The sequence below is a fragment of the Vicia villosa genome, linkage group LG1 (genome assembly GCF_029867415.1).
Source record: "Vicia villosa cultivar HV-30 ecotype Madison, WI linkage group LG1, Vvil1.0, whole genome shotgun sequence".
NCBI classification, from domain to species: Eukaryota; Viridiplantae; Streptophyta; class Magnoliopsida; order Fabales; family Fabaceae; genus Vicia; species Vicia villosa.
The window spans coordinates 128061556-128085520 of NC_081180.1; the positions used below are offsets into that span (position 1 = coordinate 128061556).

Genomic DNA, 23965 nt, shown 5'->3' on the forward strand with positions numbered 1-23965 from the left:
GAACCACACTCCCTTTTCTTGTGTGTCGCGTTGTGTCAGTTACATTGATGTGGCAACTATGAAGATTACACAACACAACAAGTTGTGTTGCCCTGCGCCCCACATTTTTTCAACTCAAGAAATTTTGCCAATGACTCAGTTTTTCCTATTTTATTCCAATTCCCCTGTCCAAGTCTTCTCCAATATTTGTCATCGTAAATTCTTTAGTAAAAACACTATAAAATTTTGGTGGTTAAGATGATTTTGTCGCATATTGAGATTTTTCACAAATCTTTGATATTTTAATTAAAAACTTTTTAAAACATAAACGATTAAAAGCAAACACAATCAAAATTAATATAAAAGATGCTAAAACAATATGCAATGACCGCTTGTCATCAATCCTCTTTAAAAATAATTTGAAGAGTGAAAACACAACGAAGATGTCTTAAAATTAATATGCCTTCTTGTCAAAATTTATATCAAGTGCATTAATCTTAAGTGTGCGTTCTCTTGTATAATTGGGGATATAACTTTCCAAAAAGATCTCATTGATATTGATTGCAATGTAAGTGTAATGCCTTTACTTCTTTCGAGAAGCTAAGTAATGGAATATTTAGAGACACAAGGTTCCGCTTCAGTCTGTTGACAACTCCATCAAACGATCATATGGTATAAAAAAGATATGCTAGTAAAGGTACACAAGTTCACTTTTCCAGTAAAATTTGTGGTATTAGACATAGGAGAAAATGAATACATTCTATTGATAATTGGTCGGTCGTTATTACTAATAAGTATATTCAGTATCGACTTAAAAGAAGGCACACTCACTCTAAAGGTATGCAACGAGGTATTAACATTAAATATGCTCAATATCAAGAAGCAGAAAAAATTTAAAAAAAATGTGATTTTTATGAAGTCATCATGATCAACTTGTGTGTTGAAAGCCAATTTAAAAAACGGTCACCTTAAAGAGTCGCAAGTATACCATTCAAAGTTGTCCAAGAAAATCACGAAGATGCAATAGACATTCTTAAGGTTATAAAATTTTATGGACCACGAACTCTTCCGCAGAACACAGTCCAAGCAATGACTCGTGGTAACAAGCGAGAAAAAGAAAAAATGACATCAAAGAAGTCATATCGAAAACAATCAACATGTGACAAACAATGTCCCTTTTCGCTTTAATGAACAACACCATCATCTCAAATAAAGTCAATTTCACATGAAAGATTAAGTACCCACCCTAATTTGGGTGATGAGTCGTTTAGCTAATAACATTAAACAAAATCAACGAATAGTAGATAACCCATTAAATTTTTATTATATTTTTTAATTTTGATATTTGATTTTGACATTTTCTTTTGGTTTTGTAGCTAAAAGAGGTGGGTAAATCAAAATGCGAATGTAGTGCACCCTATGTGGACAATGTATGTTCCCTCAATGGTATACAAACATAATGTGCCAAAGGGAAACACAATGTGTTCGCCAATAGTTTCAGGTCGTAGTACATTTTCACAGTTTCAATAAACAGTGAATTCAGTGCGTTTATTCACCATACCTTTCATTTTCAACCTTTCTTAATCATATATATATATATAAATATATATATATATATATATATATATATATATATATATATATATATATATATATATATATATATATATATATATAAAAATAAAATTTTATAGTGTATATATCCAAATGAATACACATCTTAGAGCTACTAAAGCTTCCTCAAGTGGTCACCAGTCATTCGACCCACATTATTTTATCGATTTTCAACATTATGAGAGATCAGGGCAATTGATAAAATGAAAGTTTAATGATGAGATGACATTTGATTTTGGATTCTCTCAATGTATATAAATCATCAGACTTTCATAAAAAACTTGATTTAAAATTTCTAACTTGCGATTTAGGCTACACTCAACATATTATCCAAATTGCTTAGGCTAAAAACACACTGCCAAGGGTCCAAAATTACTTTATTGAATGTAAGGGTATTTGAAAGGTACACATCTAATCGAATAATCAAAATAAACAAATTACAATTAAGCGATAAATCAAATTATACACTGATCAAATTTAAATAGAACATCAAAATAAAAATGATAGCGGCTGCAACTTCAGAAGCATCATAATTTCAACTTGTTCATACTAGTAGGGAGAAGGATCTTCACGAGTGGAAACGAGGATCGACACAACAAATGACGTTGCCATGATCGGCTGAATGAGTTACTTTGAAAGCTACCATTCTTAGTTCAGAAAACCGAAAACCGGCTGTGATCTGATTAGTTAACAAGAATGGTCGCAACAACATAACCGAGAAAATTAGAAGAGTTCGATGTGGATTTTTTTTAGAATCAAGATTTGATTCCCACATACGCTGCCATTATTCCGACATGGAATAGGAAAATAGTCATATGTTGATGAAATTCACTGTAGAATCTCTTTAGTACGACGATAAAGTCTTTACCAATGTCCAAGTCAATGAGGTCATAAAGATGGTAACTTGCAAAATAAAAATTAGTAGATCGTACGGTATGACGCGCAATCACGCTCCTTATGAGTAAGACATGAAATTCAAAAGATCACTATATTAATACCAATGGCTGAATTTATCACATTGTCTGAGTGACATGAAATCTTATAATAAGAATCTAGTTGTTTGTCAATCTTAAAAAACGGTTTTAGATTGAACTATTTGAATTGAATCGATCTTTATTGACCTCCTTGGATGACTAAATCATTGCATCAATTATTTTTATACAGTAATGATTAAGCATTTTAATTAAAATTCTATTAGTATAGATTTTGATTTCTATGAAATAAAAATTACATAACTTAGAATCTTATATCATCTCAAGACATGAATATTACAAATTACTAACAAATCAACCATTTTTAAATTAAAAATAAGGCATTGAGAAGTTGAAAGCATTTTCCAATAAAAAACGACAAGAAAATGTATATGTATGATATGACGAGGGCATCACGTGAGTTGGACAGTTTTGGGAATTTGGAGAGGGAGAAAAAGACACGCAGCTCCTTCTAGTTCTTCTACTTGTAGAGGCACACCTCAATCTCATTGCCATTGCAGATAAGAAAGAGTTTCTTCTCACTTCACCGCCTCAAACCATTCCCTTCATATTCTCTCTCTTTCTTGTCTCTGATAACAACTAATAACAGTGTAGTTTAGTAGCATCATCATTCATCAGGACAGAGAAAAACAGAGTCCTCTGTAGTGTTGTGTTCTGTTTCCTGCTCTCTCAGGTCACTCACAGTCACAGGCTCACCTTTGTTTGGATTAGCTGATATTTGAAAAATGCAGCAACAGCACCTGATGCAGATGCAGCCTATGATGGCAGCTTACTATCCCAACAACGTCACCACTGATCATATTCAACAGGTTTTTCTCATTCACCTTCTGTTCAAACTCCATTGGACACTCTTTCTCTTTCTCTGTCACACCTATGGCACTTTTTTGACTTTTTTTTCTTCTTTTTTCAAACAGTACCTGGATGAAAACAAGTCCTTGATACTCAAGATTGTTGAAAGCCAGAACTCTGGCAAACTCACCGAATGTGCCGAGTAAGAACTCTTTTCTCATATGTGACTTTCTATATTTTGCAGCCTTTTTCTAAGATGTGAGATACATTATACATAGTCATACCCCACAAACCTTATAAAAAATTGATTTTGACAGTTCTATAATCATTGACAAGAGTTTCAAAGAAAAAAAGTTGCAACTTTAGGACAACCCTTTTGGAAACTGGATCTTCAAGTTTTACAAAAACTCTTGTGTGTGGGGGAGGGAGGTTTTATAGAAATCAAAAAATCTTGGATTTTTCCCTAAACATAACAATGATTTTTTTGCTACAATTTCAGGAACCAATCAAGGCTGCAGAGAAACCTCATGTACCTAGCTGCAATAGCTGATTCTCAACCCCAACCACCTACCATGCCTGGTCAGGTACATACATACATACCTAGCTATTTCCAGAATGTTGATACAAGTACATGTGGTCACTAATAAACCACTTAACCTAGCGACGCAGTTTGCTGTCCGTTTGTCTGCTATTTCTGTATAATCTGTATCCAAAAAGAAAATATTTAGGCTCACAATGATTTGAACAACACTGCAGTATCCTTCAAGTGGAATGATGCAGCAGGGAGGGCACTACATGCAGGCTCAACAAGCTCAACAGATGACACAGCAGCAACTAATGGCAGCACGTTCCTCCCTATTGTATGCTCAACAACTTCAACAGCAACATGCTTTGCAAAGCCAGCTTGGTATGAATTCCAGTGGAAGTCAAGGTCTTCACATGATGCATAATGAAGGCACTACTAATGTAGGAGGTTTTCCTGACTTCGGTCGCCTCTCGACCGGGGACGGTATGCACGGTAGTGGGAAGCAAGACATTGGAAGCGCGGGCGATGGACGCGGCGGAAGCTCTAGTGGTCACTCGGGCGACGGCGGCGAAACCCTTTACCTGAAATCTTCGGGTGATGGGAATTAAGGAAGTAATGATAAGATTAATTAGGTAAATGCCTTTTAGTTAGGAGAATTATTAGGCAATTAATGAAGGATAAACTTGGTTGTTAGGGTTAATTAAGATGTTATGTTTTGTTTGTTTTATGTTTTTAATTAAAAGACAATGTTTCAAAACATTGCCTAATGCCTATGTTTGTGTACTAGTACTAGTAACTTTATGCATGTTCTGTTTTCTTGTGTAAAGGTTAACAATTTTTCTTCCCCTCTTTCCCCTTCTGTTTTTTTATGTTCACTGTCAAGTTACTTTCTCCAATTTTGTACTATGTTGTGGTTTTGGTTTCAATTTCAAATTGAGTTCTGATTTGGTGTTGTATTTCCTATGCATGCATGTTCATCTGTCTCGTGACGTGTGTGTGAGATTTAGGTTTCAATTTACGATGTATGCTTGTCTGAGAATTTTATGTTTTGTGTTGTTTGTATACAAATTGTTTAATGATTAAGTGTTCTTGGTTCTATTTGAGTAGGTTATTTAATCTTAAGTGTTTAATAGTGGTCCATGTTTTGTTTCATGTTTGTTTATTAGTGGTCCCTAATATACTTATTTGATTTTTTTTAAGGGGTTCTGTGGTCCATTTCAATTTCCCTTTTTGCTTCCTTTTCAATTTCGTATAAAACATGTTTATTGCTTTTTTTTAATCGATGATACTCACTCATGTCATGTAGTCTATATAAGAGACAAATATATATATATATTTTTTTATCCTTATTAAAACAAAGATAGCTAAATTGTTTTTTAACCTGTATTAATTTTACACTAACAACTAATTCAAGTCCAATTTCTGATTTTTTTCTTATTTCCTCAAAAAAATACTATTGGTTAGCTTTAGCATATCCATTTTTCGTGTCATCTCGCACATTAAATTCAAATCTCTAAACTGCTCAATTAAATTCAATTCTTTAGCCATTGCTTCTGACATATGTAAAGACTTCATACTCAATGCATCTTCCAGTACATTCAGATGATAACTCAATTTAAAATCATAATTTTTAAAAAATTCTAGTTATCTTCTCTGTCTCATATTTATCTCTTTCTGATCGAATAAATATTTCAAACTCTTATGGTCGCTAAACACCTCGAACAAAACAAGTAATGTCTTCGTATCTTAAGTACAAACACGACATCTACCAACTCTAAATCACGGATAGGATAATTCTTCTCATGACTTTTAAGTTGTCTCAAAGTATAAGCAACAACATACCCATTCCGCATAAGCACACCACTCAAACCCATCTTCGAAACATTACAATACACAATAAAAGATTCTTTCGCACCTAGTAAAATCAAAATTGGCGTTAAAGTCAACCTTTTCTTCATCTCTTAAAAATTATCTTCGCACTGAAACTGAACACTCCACACATAAGCTTGCCTTTTTCGAGTCAACTAAGTCAAAGGCAGAGCTAACAATGAAAAACCTTCAATAAATCTTCTATATTAACCAACTAAATCCAAAAACTTCTAATCTCAGTAACTGACTTAAGAGTATTCAACTACAACGCCGTGTTTACCTTTGACGGATCGACATCTATCCCATCATTAGAAATAACATACCAAAGAAACTCATTTCCTTCAACCAGAACTTACACTTAGACAACTTAGTATATAACTTCTTGTCTCATAAGGTACTCAACACAATCCTTAGATGTTCTGCATGTTCTTCATCTGTCTTCGAATATACCAAACTGTCGTTGATGAATACCACAACGAATTGATCCAAGTACGGATGAAAGATCCTATTCATGTACTCCATGAATACTCCTCGCGCATTAGATACTCTGAACAACATTACCAAATACTCATAATGATCATATCATGTTCTAAACGCAGTCTTCGATATATCTCCAGCCTTCAACAAAATCTGATGATAACCTAATCTCAAGTCAATCTTGCTGAACACACTAGATCCAACTAACTGATCCACTAAGTCATCAATTCTGAGAAGAAGATACTTATTCCTGATAGTAACTTTATTCAGTTGTCGATAGTTAACACACAACCTCATGCTACAATTTTTCTTATTAAATAACACTCGCGTTCCAAAGAGTGAAACACTAGATCTGACAAACTTATTTTCTAACATGTCTTCTAACTGTTTCTTCAGCTCACCCAACTCTGACGCAAACATTCGATATGGTGCCATTGATACAAGTCTAGCACGAGATACTAAATCCATCACGAACTCAACTTTACGCTTCAACAATAAATCACTAATATCCTCAGAAAAACACCAAGAAACTCACACACAATAAACAGCTCAACACTTGCAGCCTCACTCTCTACTCTCAAGGAAGCAAACATTATAAGCACCTGATCATTCTCCTCCAATGACATATCCACTTGACGCGCAGACATGAATCTCAAATCCACACTCTCTTCGAATTCGAGAAACAACACAACCTCAACAACGCCTGCACTCTTGCAATCAATGGTACACAGAACCAACTCTCCACACCTGAAATACCTTAGAGAAGGAAAAGTTTTCCCCCGTTTGTTTCAATCCCGCTTTTGTTCACAAGCGATTAGGAATGAAAACCAAACATCGCAATATTTACACACATGTCGTATGCTAGAGAAATAAACAAATAAAAAAATTATAACCTTGTCTCCTCACACCCTCACTACCCACCACACCCTCACCCACTTTATTTTATTTAATTTTTAATAAAATTATAATTTTAATTTCCAATCTCTTCAAATTTTAATATTCAATTAAATTAATAAATTCTAATTTTTCTAACATCCAAATCAAATAATTATCTTAATTCAATTAATTTTATCTAATTAATCTAATTAAATTACTCGTACCTCCCCAATTAATAAATAAATAAAAATTGAAATAAAATAACACCAAAACACCCAATACATAAATAAAAGAAATTCTAACTTGATTAAAATAGAAATACGAAAGACGGTGTATTACATTCTACCTCTGATTTATGGTTTAATCGATATGACCGACCAAAATGATATGGGTTTTCATAATATATATAACTTAATTTTATTTAATTTAATATGACCGTTGAATCAATTATTTTAATGGTTGAAATTTGATGTCAAATTAAACTTTGACATCTTGATGTCATTTGATATCTCTCTCTCTCTCTATATATATATATATATATATATATATATATATATATATATATATATATATATATATATATATATATATATATATATATATATATATATATATATATATATATATATATATATATATATATTAAAAATTTTATAATATATATTTAGAAATATTTAAATTAATTAAAATTACATAGAATATGAGCAGATATGGTATGAATTCTTTTCTATTTTATCATTTATTATTATATTTCTTTCCTTTCAATTTGAGCACAATGAAAATTTTGTCTTCCTCTATCATAAAATACTTAAACAATATAATAAAATTTTCATTCCGAGTTCCATTTATTTTTTCATAACTTCAATGTTTATGATTAAGATTAATTTTTAACCTATTTTTTCATTCAATTATATAGTTTATGAGAATAATTTAAAAACTCGATTTTTTTCAAAAAAAAAAATTTGAATTTCACTATTTGTGTAACAAATTAAGAAAAGAATAATTTAAGAAGTGTGTAACTATTTATTCATTCATAATAAAAGAATGCGAAATTAATTTTTATAAAAAATGGTGAGAAATTGGGTTAATAGTAGCCACGAGATGGCGCGAAAGCAAAGGGGAAGAAGAAGAAGGTGCCGAAGTTGTAGAATGTCCCTTCACGCCACGGAGCTACTGCACCTCCATTCTTTCTCTCCAAAAATTCATCAACAGTGGCGATTACCGATCAAATCCCTAACTAGTCCATTCTTCAATTCATGAACCCACTCTCTCGCACAAACCTCCCAACTTAAACCTCTACAATGGTACCGTACCGTACCCTAATTTTCAATTTCAATGCTTTCTTTGATTCAAATTAATTATGTCAATCATGAAAGGGAACTATGAATCATCTTTTAAGGTGTTAGTTAGGAGATGATTTATCATTTACGAGTTTGTTTTAAGTTTTAACTTAAGATTTATTCGATTCTTTGTAATGCTGATCCTCCTTGATCAATGTGCATTGTTTGAAATTTCAAAAGAGTAAGAAATAAGGGTTTTGGGAGTTCATAGTATTTGTGTGTGTAATGTGGAAGACGTTGCATTGAGATCAAATTTGCCTTATGTTTGGTTTAGCTTTGAAATAGGCAAAAACAATTCTAGAGGTGTAGAATTGATTTTGGAATGATTTTGAGATGTTTCATTCTTCTAAAGTAGAATTGTTCTACCTCCATAATTGATTATACTTGAAGATAGAATTTATAGCTTTTAAATGTAAACGTGATTTTTACATTGAAACTTACTGTTCAACTTAATTTTTTTGCATAAAGTTATTCAAGCATAAATCACTTTACATTTAAATCACTTTTAGCTAGAATTAATTTTACAAAACAATTCACTCCAAATCATTTTTTTCACCGTAAAACCAAATATACGTATAGTAATGCCAGAGGATGATGGTGCCCCAAATTTGAAACAAAAAAGAAAGTGATAATCATTTCATGCAAAGTAGACAAATCACATTTGCTTCTTAATGAAGTGGATGGACATACATAATTAGGGAAACAGATTTTTTCCTCTACTTTTCTTTTTCTTTTAGTGATAGGTAGAAGAGATATTTATTTTGCTGCGGCATTAAGATTCTAAATAACATTGACTTCAAGATTCCAAATTGTGACCTGTGGTGGTTTATTTGAACACGAACTTCCACTTTTGATTAGCATTGTTAAACTAGTGGATTCTGATTTGCGGTGGTAGTGCATATATATTTGTGGGGCTTTCAAGATTGAAAGACTCAAATTATCTCGCGATAATATGCAGTAAAGGATGGATTGGGAAATAAGTATCTATCAGTTAACACACTGCTGGTAAATTGTGATAGAACTGACTTTTTTATAAGTGTGGTTTCCAGTTGGTTTTCATTAAGCTACACTGTTTGTAGGAACTGTGGTGTAGATTCTCATATTTTTTATTTTGACTTCAGTATAAGGGCTCTTTCTTATTAGAAAGCAGAAAATACAAGGCATATTTTGTACATATTTTACTTTAGTTTGGAATTTATTAATCTTGAACATGTGTAAACTTTTTGTTAGCTTTTCTTGCTGACAAAGTGGTGTTAAAATCAATATCTAGAACAAAAGTGAGATCTTAAAACAAATTGTAATGGGAAAAAATAATGATTCTTCATCTCCATCTGCAGGGGACTCCAGAGAATATTATTGTGGGTTCTCATGTCTGGATTGAAGACCCAGAGGTAGCTTATATTGACGGACAGGTATTAAAAATCAATGGAAAGGATGCTGAAATTGAAACTTCCGATGGAAAAAAGGTTTGTAGGTTGCCAGTAACATGTTTCCTGTTTATATTTCCCGCCCTTTTGAGGACCGATTTATTTTAAGAAACATCTGTAGGCTTACTGCAGATTTTAGTCAATGATAATCTTGTTAAATTAAATCAGGGTTGCCCTCTGGAGTCAATTTATGCTGCACTGACTGGCTAAGTATTTCACATAGGCACATTGTACGACAACAATTGCAACAAAAGAAAGATAGACTAATATTGGCATGAACGATTTAACTTTCCTTTAGGAAGGGAAAAATGCTACTGAAGGGAGCCTTGGGTTGGGCCCTTCCCTTTTCTTCTTTGCGAAACAATGGCTTTTTTTTGTCTGTATAATTTAATTCCAAAAATTAAAATTAATTAGACTCCATATCTATTTGAGTTTGGCCTAACTTGTCCTTACAAAACCGGCTTTTAAGGTGAGGAGTGTCACTCTATGTAAACTCTTTCAATACTCTATCTCCAACCAATGTGGGACTTGGAATATTTCCAATAATATCTTCCTTACGCTCAACCTAGGTTTATACTTAACAAATGCTTTCATGGCCAAGTAAATAAAACAATGCAAGTCAACTGTATTTGAGTTTCAAGCTTATCATGGAAAGAGTAAAGAAGGGGAAAAGAAACACCCAAAAGGGACTGGGGAAGAGATGCACAAGGAAACATTCTTTATTTCTTTCACTGTCGACCTTCCGAACTCAGTATTCTGAGGCTCGTTATTATATATGGAAAAATTATTTAACTATATTTTCCACTCTATCCTTGTCTAGCATATTCCTGTTTTTTCTTTACTAGCTGAACTCTACAATAGGGAAATATAGTTCTTTCTCATGCTTGTATTGCCGACTGGTAAAGGTGAAAAGTATTGCAGTAATTTATCAAATCAAAGATTACATCTGAAATATATAACCTGTACTACTATTTTGTCTATTTCAAGGTTGTTGCAAATTTATCAAAAATATTTCCCAAGGATACGGAAGCTCTTCCTGGTGGAGTGGATGATATGACTAAACTTTCCTATTTGCACGGGCCTGGAGTCCTGCAGAACTTAAAGGCTAGATATGAATTGAATAAAATATATGTAAGGATTCGTCCCATTGATGCGATAAGATTCAGGAGTTTATCAATAAGACATTGTTACCTATATTCTTAACTTCTATGGCAGACTTATACAGGAAATGTTTTGATTGCAATAAATCCATTTCAAAAACTGCCTCATATTTATGGTGCACAAATGATGCAACAATACAAAGGAGTGCCAATTGGAGAATTAAGCCCTCATGTATTTGCAATTGCTGGTGTTGCCTATAGGTAATCTTTGAACTTTCTTATTATGATTCAAATCTCATTTCTACCATTGAAGCAAATATTAGTTGATGAATATATTTAATATCAGGGCAATGGTTAAGGAAGGGAAAAGCAATTCCATTCTGGTCAGTGGGGAAAGTGGAGCTGGTAAAACGGAAACTACAAAACTGCTTATGCAATTCCTGGCTTTCTTAGGGGGTAGAGCTGTAACTGAAGGCAGAACAGTTGAACAACAAATTCTTGAAGTATGATTCAAATAATGACACTCATAATTGAACTCATAACAAAATATCTATTCTTGTTTTCTTTTTACAAATAACATTTTATTTACTTTGGGTATAATTTATAAAGAATTTTAAATTTGAATGCAGTCAAATCCAGTTCTGGAAGCATTTGGCAATGCTAAAACTGTCAGGAATAACAATTCCAGGTGAGATTTTCTTGTATCCGGGCAATAAGGATTCCGTCAGTTTCAGTTTGTGATTGTCTGGTACATGTAACCTAACTTTCTTGTCTGTCTTTTTGATAAGTGGGTGATAAAGGGTTTCCTGATAGTCTGATGTTATAAATTAACTTGATCTTCAGTTTTGTTTCATTTCACTCCATTAGCATTTCCAAAAGGTAGTTTGAAGTCAGTATGGACTGTTAGTATGATGACTTTTGAATAGTTTTATCATATTGTCTTTCAAAAAAGGAAATGTTTTTGCCATATAAACAGATACATGCTATTAGTGTCTAAGCTGTTACCTAAGTTCTTAATGATGCAGTCGTTTTGGTAAATTTGTTGAGATCCAATTTGACAAGAGTGGAAGAATCTCAGGAGCAGCCATCCGAACATACCTTCTAGAGAGATCTCGGGTCTGTCAAGTTAATGATCCTGAACGAAACTACCACTGCTTTTATCTTCTTTGTGCCGCACCACAGGAGGTAGCCCTCCGTTTACAATATACTTCTTGTTGATTCATTCAGTAATGTAAACTCATTGTAAATTTTGCTAACAGGAAATTGAAAAATACAAATTAGGAAATCCGAAATTGTTCCACTACCTTAATCAGTCACAATGCTATGAACTGGCTGATGTAAATGATGCTCATGAGTATCTTGCCACCTGTAGAGCGATGGGCATTGTTGGAATAAGTCAAAAAGATCAGGTATTTCTTTCCCAAGCACGAATTTAGCTTTGTTCTTGCGAGAATAGAGAATGATTGCTTTTTTACTTTTCTGCTTTCATGTGCCGTCTTTTTTCAGGAAGCCATTTTCAGAGTTGTTGCTGCAATTCTTCATCTTGGTAATATTGATTTTGCCAAAGGAAAGGAAATTGACTCATCAATTCCAAAAGACGACAAAGCCAAATTCCACTTGAAAACAGCTGCTGAACTTCTGATGTATGGATGCTTTTCGTATTATTACTTCTGTCCATATGATATTCAACTGCCTTTCAATATGATTTCTAACATTGAATCAGGTGTGATGCTGATGCCTTGGAAGATGCATTATGTAAGCGTGTCATGATCACTCCTGAAGAAGTTATAAAGCGGAGCCTTGATCCGGGAAGTGCTACTGTCAGTAGAGATGGACTGGCAAAAACAATTTATTCTCGGCTATTTGACTGGTAGGATACTGGAAATGGGAACTGACCAATTTCTTAAAACCTCTATATTATCTAATTAGTACAAAAAGCCCTTAAGATAAGGATACAGAGTTCTGATTTTGATTCATGCTGCATTTGTGTGTGCTGTAGGCTGGTGGACAAGATCAATAATTCAATTGGACAAGATCCCAATTCTGAATGTTTGATTGGGGTCCTTGATATCTATGGTTTTGAAAGCTTTAAATTGAACAGGTACTATTATATTTTAGAAGTGTAAATATACCTATCTGTAAAGTACATTCACAAGATTGCATTACTGAAGATAATGAAAGCATCCATATATGCTTGTTTTCAAATTTCATTGTTTTGTAACTTATTTTCAGTTTGTCATGCTCTGCAGTTTTGAGCAGTTCTGCATTAATTTCTCAAATGAAAAATTGCAGCAACACTTCAATCAGGCAATGTTTCGGACTAAATTATGCACTTCAAGTTCCTTTTCGTATTTCCCTATTTAATATGGTTTTGATGACGAATTTCAGCACATGTTCAAAACGGAACAAGAAGAATACACAAAGGAGCAGATCGATTGGAGCTACATTGAATTTGAGGACAACCAAGATGTTTTGGACCTTATTGAAAAGGTTTTCTTTCCCCTTTTTCACTTTCTCTAAGGCATTGAGCATACTTAATTCATTTTGATTTGGAACTCTTTGTTAGAATATATGAAAAAGATCTTTTAATATCTTGAATTATCTCCTGAGATTAATTTCTTATCTTAGTATCTCTTAATATTAGCTTCCATAGTAATTAGTTAGTATCACATTTTGTTTCTCTATTTAATTAGGATTTGGAGATTTGTATTAGGGTCAATGCTTAATCTATATGTATCATCAAATTATTAATCATAATCATATTTTAGTCTTTATTCTTTCTCTCTATATATCTGAAACCTCATAACTTCAACTTGGTGTCAGAGTGGTACTATTTTCCGTAACTTGTCATATGATATTATGTTGCTGAGTTCTCCAAAGTATGAAAGATTTCACACCATCTTCTCAACCATACACAAATTCTACAGGTTTTTTAGTTTTTCCTTCATCGTGCCATCCTTCTAGCGTGTTTAGAATACCAAGTGTAGATGTTTCAAGAATTTATTCTATGTTGTGTCATCTTTCTGGCGTGTTCAAAAAGTTAATAACCATGTTTAGAATAGTAACATGTTGCTTTCTAAACAATATGGGGTAGGATGAGATATACGAGGAACATAAAATCATTTGATCAGCAACACGAGAATCAAGTGTCTAAATATCTTCAGGCATAGTACTAATGGCATTAAGAGAACTCAAGACTAAAACATCAACAGATATGTCCTCTGACATAGTGGAGAATGGCCACGAGCCCGCTACATCGTCTTGCTGAAAACGGCATAAATAGGGCTTTCAAACAACCATAAAAGCAGTCAATATTAGGGCGAAGCAACCCCTGAAATAAGACTAGAAAGGCCCGCAATCAAGTTTGTCCAAGTGGTGTTGAGAACAACACCTGAAATAAGACTAGAAAAGGCCCACAATCAAGTTTGTCCAAGCGGTATTGAGAACAGAGCACGAGAACATGCTCATGACTTTCACACACCAAAAAACAACAACATTTGTATTGATGCGTGAAAGCATACGCCTAGGTAGATGGGCACAAGGTTTTGAGCTTTGGAAGATCAACGGATGTTGCTTCAATTGAGCATGGTTTATTTGGAAAAATTGGTAGGAAAATATTTCTGGAGAAAGTAGGCATGGTTGCTTGGTAGAGATAGACAAAATTGGTTTTGGGCACAATGAAGGTACAAGGGAGCAATGAAGACACAAGGAAGCAGTGAAGACTGAAAGTTGTTTAGGACGACTACAATGAAGGCAGTTAAGATATTTGCATTGAAGGCGACAACGTTTTTTGATGTGGAAGTAGAGTCCCCCCAAGAACTAGAAGTTTGATACCAAGTGAAAATATAAAGATCTGAATATTGTTTGACATTTTGAGGTACAAGCTATAATTTAAAAAATTTGGATTGAGCCTAACTTAATTTTTTAAAATTGTCTTGTAAGGCTGGAGATATCTCTCCGTTATAAACATCTTGTGAGAATTGGATCGAACTCTTGTGGGTCAAAGAGTAGCTTCTTGTTTCGACAGAGAATGTGTCGAAGACTTTCATACTGTAGTCGAAGTGTGTTCTAGTATGTGGGTGTCGAAATGCTAGGGTTGTTAGTATTTTGAATTGGACCTGTTTGTTATGTCTAATTGTTTAAGTTAACTTGTCCCCTAAGTTGGCTTGTAATGAGTATTTGTGAAAAACCCCATCAGTTTAGTATGTTAGGTTTATTATAAATAGCATATTAGTCTCTCATCATTGCATACTGCAAATCCTAATTTAGGGTGAGAGGGTTATTTGTTATTCTTGTAACACTTGTAATCTTGAATAAAGAGAAAGTAAAGAATAGCAGTTATAACCAATCCTTGTTGTTCTTCTTGCCTTTCTATTGTGTTCCCTATTATACTCTGTTCTTGGCATCTTTTTCCCAACACATCTTTTAGGCCATACCATCTAGAGCTTGCCCATAGGTGGTGGATGGCACTACAGATCTATGATAGGCTCCAATACCTTGTTGAAGTTATGACTTTTAGATAAGAGAAGAATAATAAGAAATATAACTGGTGAAAATGATTGATAAGGATTTGATACAAAAGACTAGCACTAACCCTTATATATAGTTATAGGGATACAAGACTCCTAATCCTAAATAAGTAGGGTAATCGGAAAACAATTCATCATAATAACCTAATAATATATAGAAATTAATCTTACTGGAGATACTATGATACTCACTTAATATCCAGATATGCTATGATACCCACATTAGAGCAATCACATATTCACAACATAAGCTCTATTTTTGAGTAGTCTGATAGAAATCTATACCAAAATACAAATTAATAGTAGAAATTGACTTTTATTTATAGCAGAATATGTTTACAGTAGACACATAATTACAAACACTAGAGAATGCATAATACACATATAAACTAATCTAAGAAATTTGAGAGTCTCGGTGTCTCCCTCCAAGCTCTCCCATCCAAAACCATTCAATAACTATACCCTAATTTATTTCTCTTTTTCTTTCTCTATTTATTCTAAAACAGAAACCCACATAACCCATAACTTCCACTCATAACTGACATCAATAAAAATAACTATCCATAACTGCTCATCAATAAAAATAACTACCCATAATAAGAAGTTTATCAATACTTCCTCCCCAAAAGAATCACCTTGTCATCAAAGTGAAATGAAGGAAATTACTCCATTGATGGTTGCAACCGGTTCTCAAGTGGCTTCAAAATCTGAAAAATTTCTATTTCCTCCACCTTTCTTTTGGGTTTCTAAAATCGAATAGAAGCATTGTCCAAATATGTGATACACTTCCTCTACGTTCTCGTTCAGACTTGTGGAACAAAAAATTCTGTATGCTGTTTCAGCCATGGTTTATAACTGTTTTCGTGTTTCCAAGCGCTCCTTGCATTCCCTCATATTCAGTTCCAGATTTGTCGCATAGCAAGCAAACCTTCAAAGCCACACTCTAAAGCATCAATGTATGATTCTGTTCACCTTAATAATACCACCATTTCCCCTTGATCTTACTGCTCTGATACCAGTGATAGAAACCGGTACTAAAATACAAATTTATGATAGAAACTGACTTTTATTTATGGCAAAATATATTTACAACAGACATAATTGCAAACAGTGTAGAGAATGCATAATACACACATAAACTAATCCAACAAATTTGAGAGTCTTGGTCTCTCCCTCCAAGAATTAGAAAGTCTGGTCTCTCCCTCCAAGAATTAGAGAGCTTGGTCTCTCCCACCCAAAACCATTCAATAACTATACCATAATTTGTTTCTCTTTTCTTTTCTCTATATATGCTAAAACAGAATCACACGTAATCCATAACTTCCACACAGAACTGACATCAATTAAAATAACTACCCATAACTGCTCGCCGATAAATAACTACCTATAATAAGAAGTCTATCATTGTCTTCCACTAGGTTATTGCTTTTGGCTTATTTCATTGTCTTATTTGATCCTTGGCGAGGCTTTTCTTTCCTTTTGCTCTCCTCCCTTCTTTTACTATTCTTTTACCTTGATTGTGCTTTTGCAGAAACCCGGAGGAATCATTGCTCTTCTCGATGAAGCATGGTAAAATATTGTTACTTTCCAAAAACTACTTCCTTTTAATTACTCGCTAAATGGTTTTAAATTTTCTTCTTTTTTTACTTTAGTTTGGTTAATTTAGACTTGATCCAGATTTGTGTGATTTTGTTGAATCTAAAGCTTCTTGTTACATAACATTCCGAATCTACATTTGTTACTCTCTTTTTGTTATCTCCTTTTTCTTTCAGCATGTTTCCAAAGTCAACACATGAAATGTTTGCAAACAAACTTTATCAAATATTTAAGTATAACAAGCGCTTTATTAAGCCAAAATTTTCGCAAGCAGATTTTACTATTGCTCATTATGCTGGAGAGGTATGCCTAGCTCTCTTCAAATTGGTTCATACAACTTTTTTTACTGCTTATTTATTCATTTTTTCCGTCAAAAATATGCAGGTGACATACCAATCTGACCAATTTTTAGACAAAAACAAGGATTATGTGGTTCCTGAACATTCAGATTTATTGATTGCTTCCAAATGTCCTTTTGTATCCGACCTTTTTCCACCACTCCCTGAAGAGACATCCAAATCTTCCAAATTTTCTTCAATAGGTTCTCGTTTTAAGGTATCTTTCTTTTCCTAAACTTCACTGGTAAACTTGTGGAGTTTGCCTCAAGTAACAATTGACAAATTTGATAGAAGCTCTTGTCAAAAAAATTTATCTGCGTCCTTTTCATCAGGAAGCTAACAAAATTTGAATGGTGCAGCTACAACTACAGCAACTAATGGAAACATTAAGTTCTACAGAACCCCATTACATTAGATGTGTGAAACCAAACAACCTCCACAAGCCTGCAATTTTTGAGAACGTCAACATTAGGCATCAACTTCACTGTGGTGTGAGTATACTTTTATGCTCTAACTATATTTTATTCTTTGTATAGTATCTTGAAGCACGGATTCTGACACAGACAACTGACACGACACAAATAGGTGGACACTGCTAATTAAAAAATATAGGACATTATCTATATTTTTAAATTATGAACATTATCTATAAAAGATCTATAGATAATTAAAATATATATGTGCATCTAAATTGAGTAATTTGTTTCATTACCAAAAATTTCTTAAACAAAATACAATAGTTTTTCATCTTCATTCATCCATCAAATGTTCCGGAAAGTTAAAAATTATTTAATCAAATTTAATGTCTTTAACTCTTTTACTGTTTATTACTACTTTGACATATCCTTAACTCTTCTAAAAGTGAATGAGAAGTCCCAAGAAGTATCCCAGGTGTGTCAAAGCAAAGAAAGCAAGTTTTTTTGGAACACTTGTCTGACACAGCGAGACGCTAAATCCCATAGGTGTCCATGCTTCGGAGATAGTGTTTTATACAAAACTATAGTTTATGCAAGTCTTCTACCCTTCTTCAGCTGTCCCTAAGTCTTTCCTCTACAGGGTGTGTTGGAGGCTATCAGAATCAGTTGTGCTGGCTACCCTACACGTCGCCCTTTTGTTGAATTTGCAAACAGATTTGGTCTCTTTGCCACAGAGGCCACGAAAGCAAAGTAAGTATAGTTTTAGTGTATATTTTATGCGCGGCAGGAAGTAAGCTTTGATTTGACATGCCAAATATTTTGGGCCAAACTTGGGCATACTCTAATTTGGCTCGTTATTTCACTTATGAGCAGCTGTGATGAAAAGTATGTTTGCCAAAAGATTTTGGAAAAGACAGGGCTTAAAGGATATCAGGTAATTTGAAATGTTTCAGCAGAATAATTACTGATTTTGTGTTCTAGTGCATAGTTTTATTATAAAGCTCTTAACACCTTAGCAACAACTATAACTCATGCTCATTGTAGCATTCATTTATAATACCTTTTTTAGATTTAGCTACAAATATCAACAGGAATCTTGTAGTCTTATAACATGCATCTGTGTATAATATTTATTCACATAATTTGTTCGACTGGCTGTTCAATGTTGTAGATTGGAAAAACAAAAGTATTCTTGAGAGCTGGTCAGATGGCTGAACTAGATGCTCGGAGAGCTCAAGTACTTGGTAATGCAGCAAAAGTTATCCAACAGAACATACGGACCCATCAAGCTCGGAAACGTTATCTTGCATTGCAAAAGAAGACCATATATTTGCAGTCTCGATGGAGAGGTAAGATATTTTAAAAGTGGAACAGCCTAATTCATTTCTGAGGATAGATGTATTTTTATTTTAAAAAAGTATAGACGTCTTTAATTAGAACAGTGTAGCTCAGTGAATCATTCTCCCTTCTCTACATAATATAATTTAATACGCACAACGTACTTTTTTGTAGGAAGACAGGCATTAAAACTCTATGAGAAAATGAGAAGGGAGGCTGCTGCTGTGAAAATTCAAAAGAACATACGCAGTTATGAAGCTAGGAAGGCATATAAAGAACTTCATATGTCAGTACTTACTATGCAAACAGCTTTAAGAGCCATTGCTGCTCGCAGGGAGTTCAGATTTGGGATACAGACCAAAGCTTCCATCATTATTCAGGTTTTGGTTAAGAACTAATTTAGATTCTAGTAGTGTACGTTATTTCAAGTTCTCTTTCCCAATAAAATGCAGGCTCGGTGGCGGTGCCACAAAGCGGCTTTATATTATAAGAGGCTCAAAAAAGGTTCAATAGTTACACAATGTAGATGGAGAGGACGTTTAGCTACGGGAGAACTTACGAAACTGAAAATGGTATATTTCTATATTTACCATGATTCTTATACATTAACTAGAACCTTAAAAAAAAAGTAGAACTTTCATAAATATATGACTGAATATGTATTGTACTCAACCTGCATAACTTTTTTTTTTAATAAGCAATGATTATAAGAAATCGCACTAGGGGTGCAACCCTTACAACAAGAATACACTAGTAAATGTTGTTACAACATAATGGTAATTTATATCAATCATAAAAATTAATCCTACGTGATGGTTCCCTAATACAAACCCATCTCCAAGAGTAATACATGATGTTAGAAATCACCTCATCAAAGCTAAAACGAACGTTATCAAAAGTGACGGTGTTTCTCATAGTCCAAATGCACCCTATTGTAGCCAACCAAATTGTATTTAGATTAGCTTTAATATTGGTATTTTTCACCTTGTCTTGGATACACCCAAAGCTCTTGAACTCTTCCAACGAAAGAGCAACCTCATTACCCAACCAAATAAAAATTCTATTCCATACCGCATTTGAAACGTGGCATTGGTAGAAAAGATGCTCCAAGGATTCCGGATGGCTATTGCAAAAAGAACAATCAATGGACGGAAAGTTAGACACACCTCTATTTGCTAGAAGAACTTTTAGCGGTAGTCTTTTTATGAAAAATCTTCAAGAAAAAATCTTGATTTTTGCCAGAATGGTTGTCTTCCAAATAACATCCAACAACATGATGGTTGGAATTGGCCAAGCTAGGTTCTTTGCATTAGACACCAAATGCGATACACTAGACACCGAGAAAGTTCCGTTAGAGGTTAGATTCCATTGGAATTCATCCGTTGCCGAATTGTCCAACACCACTCCATCTAGAAGCTCCTTTAAATCCCTCAATTCATTCCCAAGAACCGAGCCCGTGCCAAGAATATTAAAAGAAGAAAAGTTCGGAACCGGGGTAGTCAAAAGATCATTACCAAAAATAGCTTCCAAGTTCCAAGAAATGGCACCGTTGTTCCAAATGATAAGATCACCCACCGCACCTAGTTTATTGGTTGTCCGATCAAACAAATACGGAAAGGAAGCTCGGAGAGTTTGATCACCCAACCAACAACTATGCCAAAAGGGAATGTTATTACCATTCTTTAACTCACATTTTACCCAATTGGTAAAACCATCTTCCGATTCATCCTCTTTGAAATCGTTAAGAATTATGTCTCTCCACCATCTAGAATCATCCCGGTTTAAAGAGTCCTTGCAAGAAGCTAACACTTTAAGTTTCGGGTTAAGGTATCTCAAAATTAATAATCGACTCCATATAGCCTTGTCTTCCTTCAAAATTCTCCACTTCCATTTAAGAAGAAAAGATTTGTTCATTTCTCCCACATCTCTTAAACCTAACCCTCCTTTCCCTTTTGCCTTGCAAACATTCTCCCATTTTACCCAATGAATGCATCTTGTTTTCATATTCCCACACCACAAAAAAGTTTCTAAGAATACCTCTTATTTCATGAACAATTTTACTCGGAGCTTTATAGAAAGATAGAGTAAAAATAGGGATAGCGTTAAGAACGGATCCAATGAGAGTCACCCTTCCACCAATGGATATGTTTCTACCTTTCCATTTTGAAAGTCTTGATTTGATGTTGTCAACCACTTCCTTCCACACCCTTTTCTTGTTAGCCCCCTCACCCACCCAAATACCAAGGAATTTAAACGGAAAGGATCCTTTTTTGCAAACGAGGAAAGTTGTGGCCGATTTAAAAAACCAATCTCCTATGTGAGTTCCGAAGAGGTTACTTTTGTGGAAATTGATTTTCAAACCGGAGACAAACTCAAAACCTCTCAACAACACTTTCAAGCTCCAAAGATTATCATAAGTGGGTTCGCCTATAATGATGGTATCATCCGCAAATTGAAGGATGTCCACAAAGTCATTTTCTCCGTACTTGAAAGGTTTAAAGTCTCCCACCTCCACCGATTTCTTAGTTAAAGCGGTTAAACCTTCCATAGCAAGAACAAATAAAAAAGGAGATAAAGGATCACCTTGGCGTAATCCTCTTTGAACCTTGAAGTCTTTTGTTGCGCTACCGTTGACCAACACGGACATGTAACTAGTAAAAATGCAAGACTCCATCCATTTCATCCATCTTTTGCCAAATCCCATTTTCACCAAAATCCACCTAAGATAATTCCAAGAAATCGAATCATACGCCTTTTCGAAATCTACTTTGAGTAATAAGCACCCCTTCTTTTTCTTTTTAGCCCAATCAAGAATCTCATTAACCATTAAAACCCCGTCCATCATGCTTCTACCCGGAACAAAAGCGGTTTGGTTGGAAGAGACCAACTTGTCCACTACTCCTCTCAATCTTGCCGCTAACATCTTAGCAATAATCTTGTAAATGCTCCCCATTAACAAATGGGACGGTATTCAAACAAATCTTGCGGATTCTTCTTTTTAGGTATAAGAGCAAGAAAAGAAGAAGTAATGGATTTTACAAGAGTACCTTTAAGGTAGAAGTCATTGCAACACTTCATCAAATCTACTTTGAGGAGAAGCCAAAACCTTTTGTAAAACTCCAATGAGAATCCGTCCAGCCCCGGACTTTTGTTACCATCGCACGACCAAATGACTTCCTTCACTTCACCTTCGGAGAAAGGTTTCTCAAGGTCCAAAGAATCATCATAAGTTAGAGAATTCAAATCGATCCCGGTAGGCTCCGGCCTTAAGAGGGTTTCTTCTTTAAAGAAGTTTTCAAAATGTTTGAAAGTGAACTCTTTTATTTCATTGACCCCTTCCATTCTTCCCTCTAAAGTCTCAATGGAGCAAATAGAATTCCTTCTTCTTCTTTCTTTTAGAGAGTTGTGAAAGTATCTAGTATTATCATCTCCTTCGGAAAGCCAAAGTTGCCTCGACTTTAATCTTAGAAGTCCTTCTCTCTTGTTAATGTTATCCCAAAAATCCTCCACCACTTTTATTCTTTCCATGACCACTTCTTCCGGAACGTCACCTGCAAAATGAACAAACTTGTTATCTAAAGAGTGCATCTTTTTTCCATCTATGTCTATTTTTAGATCTATCCACCCATAGACCGTTTTGTTCCACCAAGAGATCCGGTTTTTGAGAATTTTCATCTTTTCGACCATGCAATAGTCACCCCTCCCTTTGACATCAATCTTTCCCCACTCCTCCTTCATGAAATTATCGAACTCCTCATGTTTGAACCACATATTATTGAATTTAAAGGGTTTAGGGCCCCAATCCTTTCTATTATCTTTCAACCAAATTGGGGCATGGTCGGACACATCCCTCTCACCAATGTGTTGGCCATCCACTTTTCAATCTTCAACACAACTTTCCGATAGAAGGAATCTATCTAGCCTACTCATAGTCCTGCCATTACTTTTCATCCAAGTAAACTTGCCTCCTATAATAGGTAGATCCACCAACTCCATATCCTCTATGAACTCTTTGAAAATCGTTATCTCCCTCCTATAACTTCGAGATGACGTCCCAACTCTTTCTTCAGAAGAGGAGATAGAATTGAAATCTCCTCCGATGCACCAAGATCCTTTAAAGTTGTTGTTTTTGAATGCACATAACCTATCCCATGTTCTTTTTCGAATGGCTAAGTCACAAGAAGCGTATACATTCACAAAATAAATGAGTTTGCCATCCTTCTCCACACATAGACCCAAGAAGCCTTCCCCTCTAAAGCTGAAATTTAGGGTGAAGAAGTCCTTTCTCCACATCGTAAGAATGCCTCCTGACGCCCCGATGGCATCCAAATACGACCACTCAACATGAACATCTCCCCACATATCTTTTACTACATTAAAATCTATGCCACTTAACTTTGTTTCTTGAATAAAGCAAATATCAACATCCCCTTTTTGAATGTGGTAACCGACTCTCTTCCTCTTGGCCCGGCTACCTCCACCTCTCAAGTTTAAGGAAAAAATAATCATGGAGGTGCATGATTATTGGTCCCCGTCGTCACCAACTTCCCTTTGTGGTCCCTGGATTCCATTTCCTTCAGTTTTGTTATAGGATCAAAATTGTCAGAAATGTTCTTGATGCCCAACTTAACCATTGAATTCCATAACCCCTCAGCCGCCTTGTTCAGCACTCCATTAGATAGTCTCTTATTACAGTTTGTGATATCACTAGAGATTGAATCACAAGATAAGGGAAGGTCTCCTGATAAGTAATTCGACT

At 34.4% G+C, this 23965-nt stretch overlaps 2 protein-coding genes across 6 annotated transcripts in view; both read left to right on the forward strand.

Annotated features, from left to right (window-relative positions):
- The first annotated feature begins 3062 nt into the window (after positions 1–3062).
- Positions 3063–4744, forward strand: LOC131616621 (GRF1-interacting factor 1-like). Its single transcript, XM_058887990.1, has 4 exons — positions 3063–3394; positions 3500–3576; positions 3874–3958; positions 4131–4744. The coding sequence occupies exons 1-4, from the start codon at positions 3311–3313 to the stop codon at positions 4506–4508; spliced, it is 624 nt and encodes a 207-aa protein (XP_058743973.1). The 5' UTR covers positions 3063–3310; the 3' UTR covers positions 4509–4744.
- Positions 4745–8201: 3457 nt separating this feature from the next.
- The window catches only part of LOC131644162 (myosin-9-like), a 34801-nt gene continuing 19037 nt past the window's right edge, over positions 8202–23965 (forward strand). For all 5 annotated transcript variants that reach the window (XM_058914585.1, XM_058914587.1, XM_058914583.1 and 2 more), the window contains exons 1-22: positions 8202–8426; positions 9800–9928; positions 10877–11020; positions 11105–11250; positions 11336–11492; positions 11619–11677; positions 12015–12174; positions 12249–12398; positions 12496–12632; positions 12713–12859; positions 12989–13090; positions 13239–13296; positions 13378–13479; positions 17050–17087; positions 17291–17417; positions 17499–17669; positions 17812–17943; positions 18509–18618; positions 18742–18802; positions 19040–19217; positions 19381–19586; positions 19659–19778. In XM_058914585.1, the coding sequence (XP_058770568.1) occupies positions 8424–8426; positions 9800–9928; positions 10877–11020; positions 11105–11250; positions 11336–11492; positions 11619–11677; positions 12015–12174; positions 12249–12398; positions 12496–12632; positions 12713–12859; positions 12989–13090; positions 13239–13296; positions 13378–13479; positions 17050–17087; positions 17291–17417; positions 17499–17669; positions 17812–17943; positions 18509–18618; positions 18742–18802; positions 19040–19217; positions 19381–19586; positions 19659–19778 (2637 nt within the window). In that variant the 5' untranslated portion in view covers positions 8202–8423. The remainder of the gene's footprint in view (positions 8427–9799; positions 9929–10876; positions 11021–11104; positions 11251–11335; positions 11493–11618; positions 11678–12014; positions 12175–12248; positions 12399–12495; positions 12633–12712; positions 12860–12988; positions 13091–13238; positions 13297–13377; positions 13480–17049; positions 17088–17290; positions 17418–17498; positions 17670–17811; positions 17944–18508; positions 18619–18741; positions 18803–19039; positions 19218–19380; positions 19587–19658; positions 19779–23965) is intronic.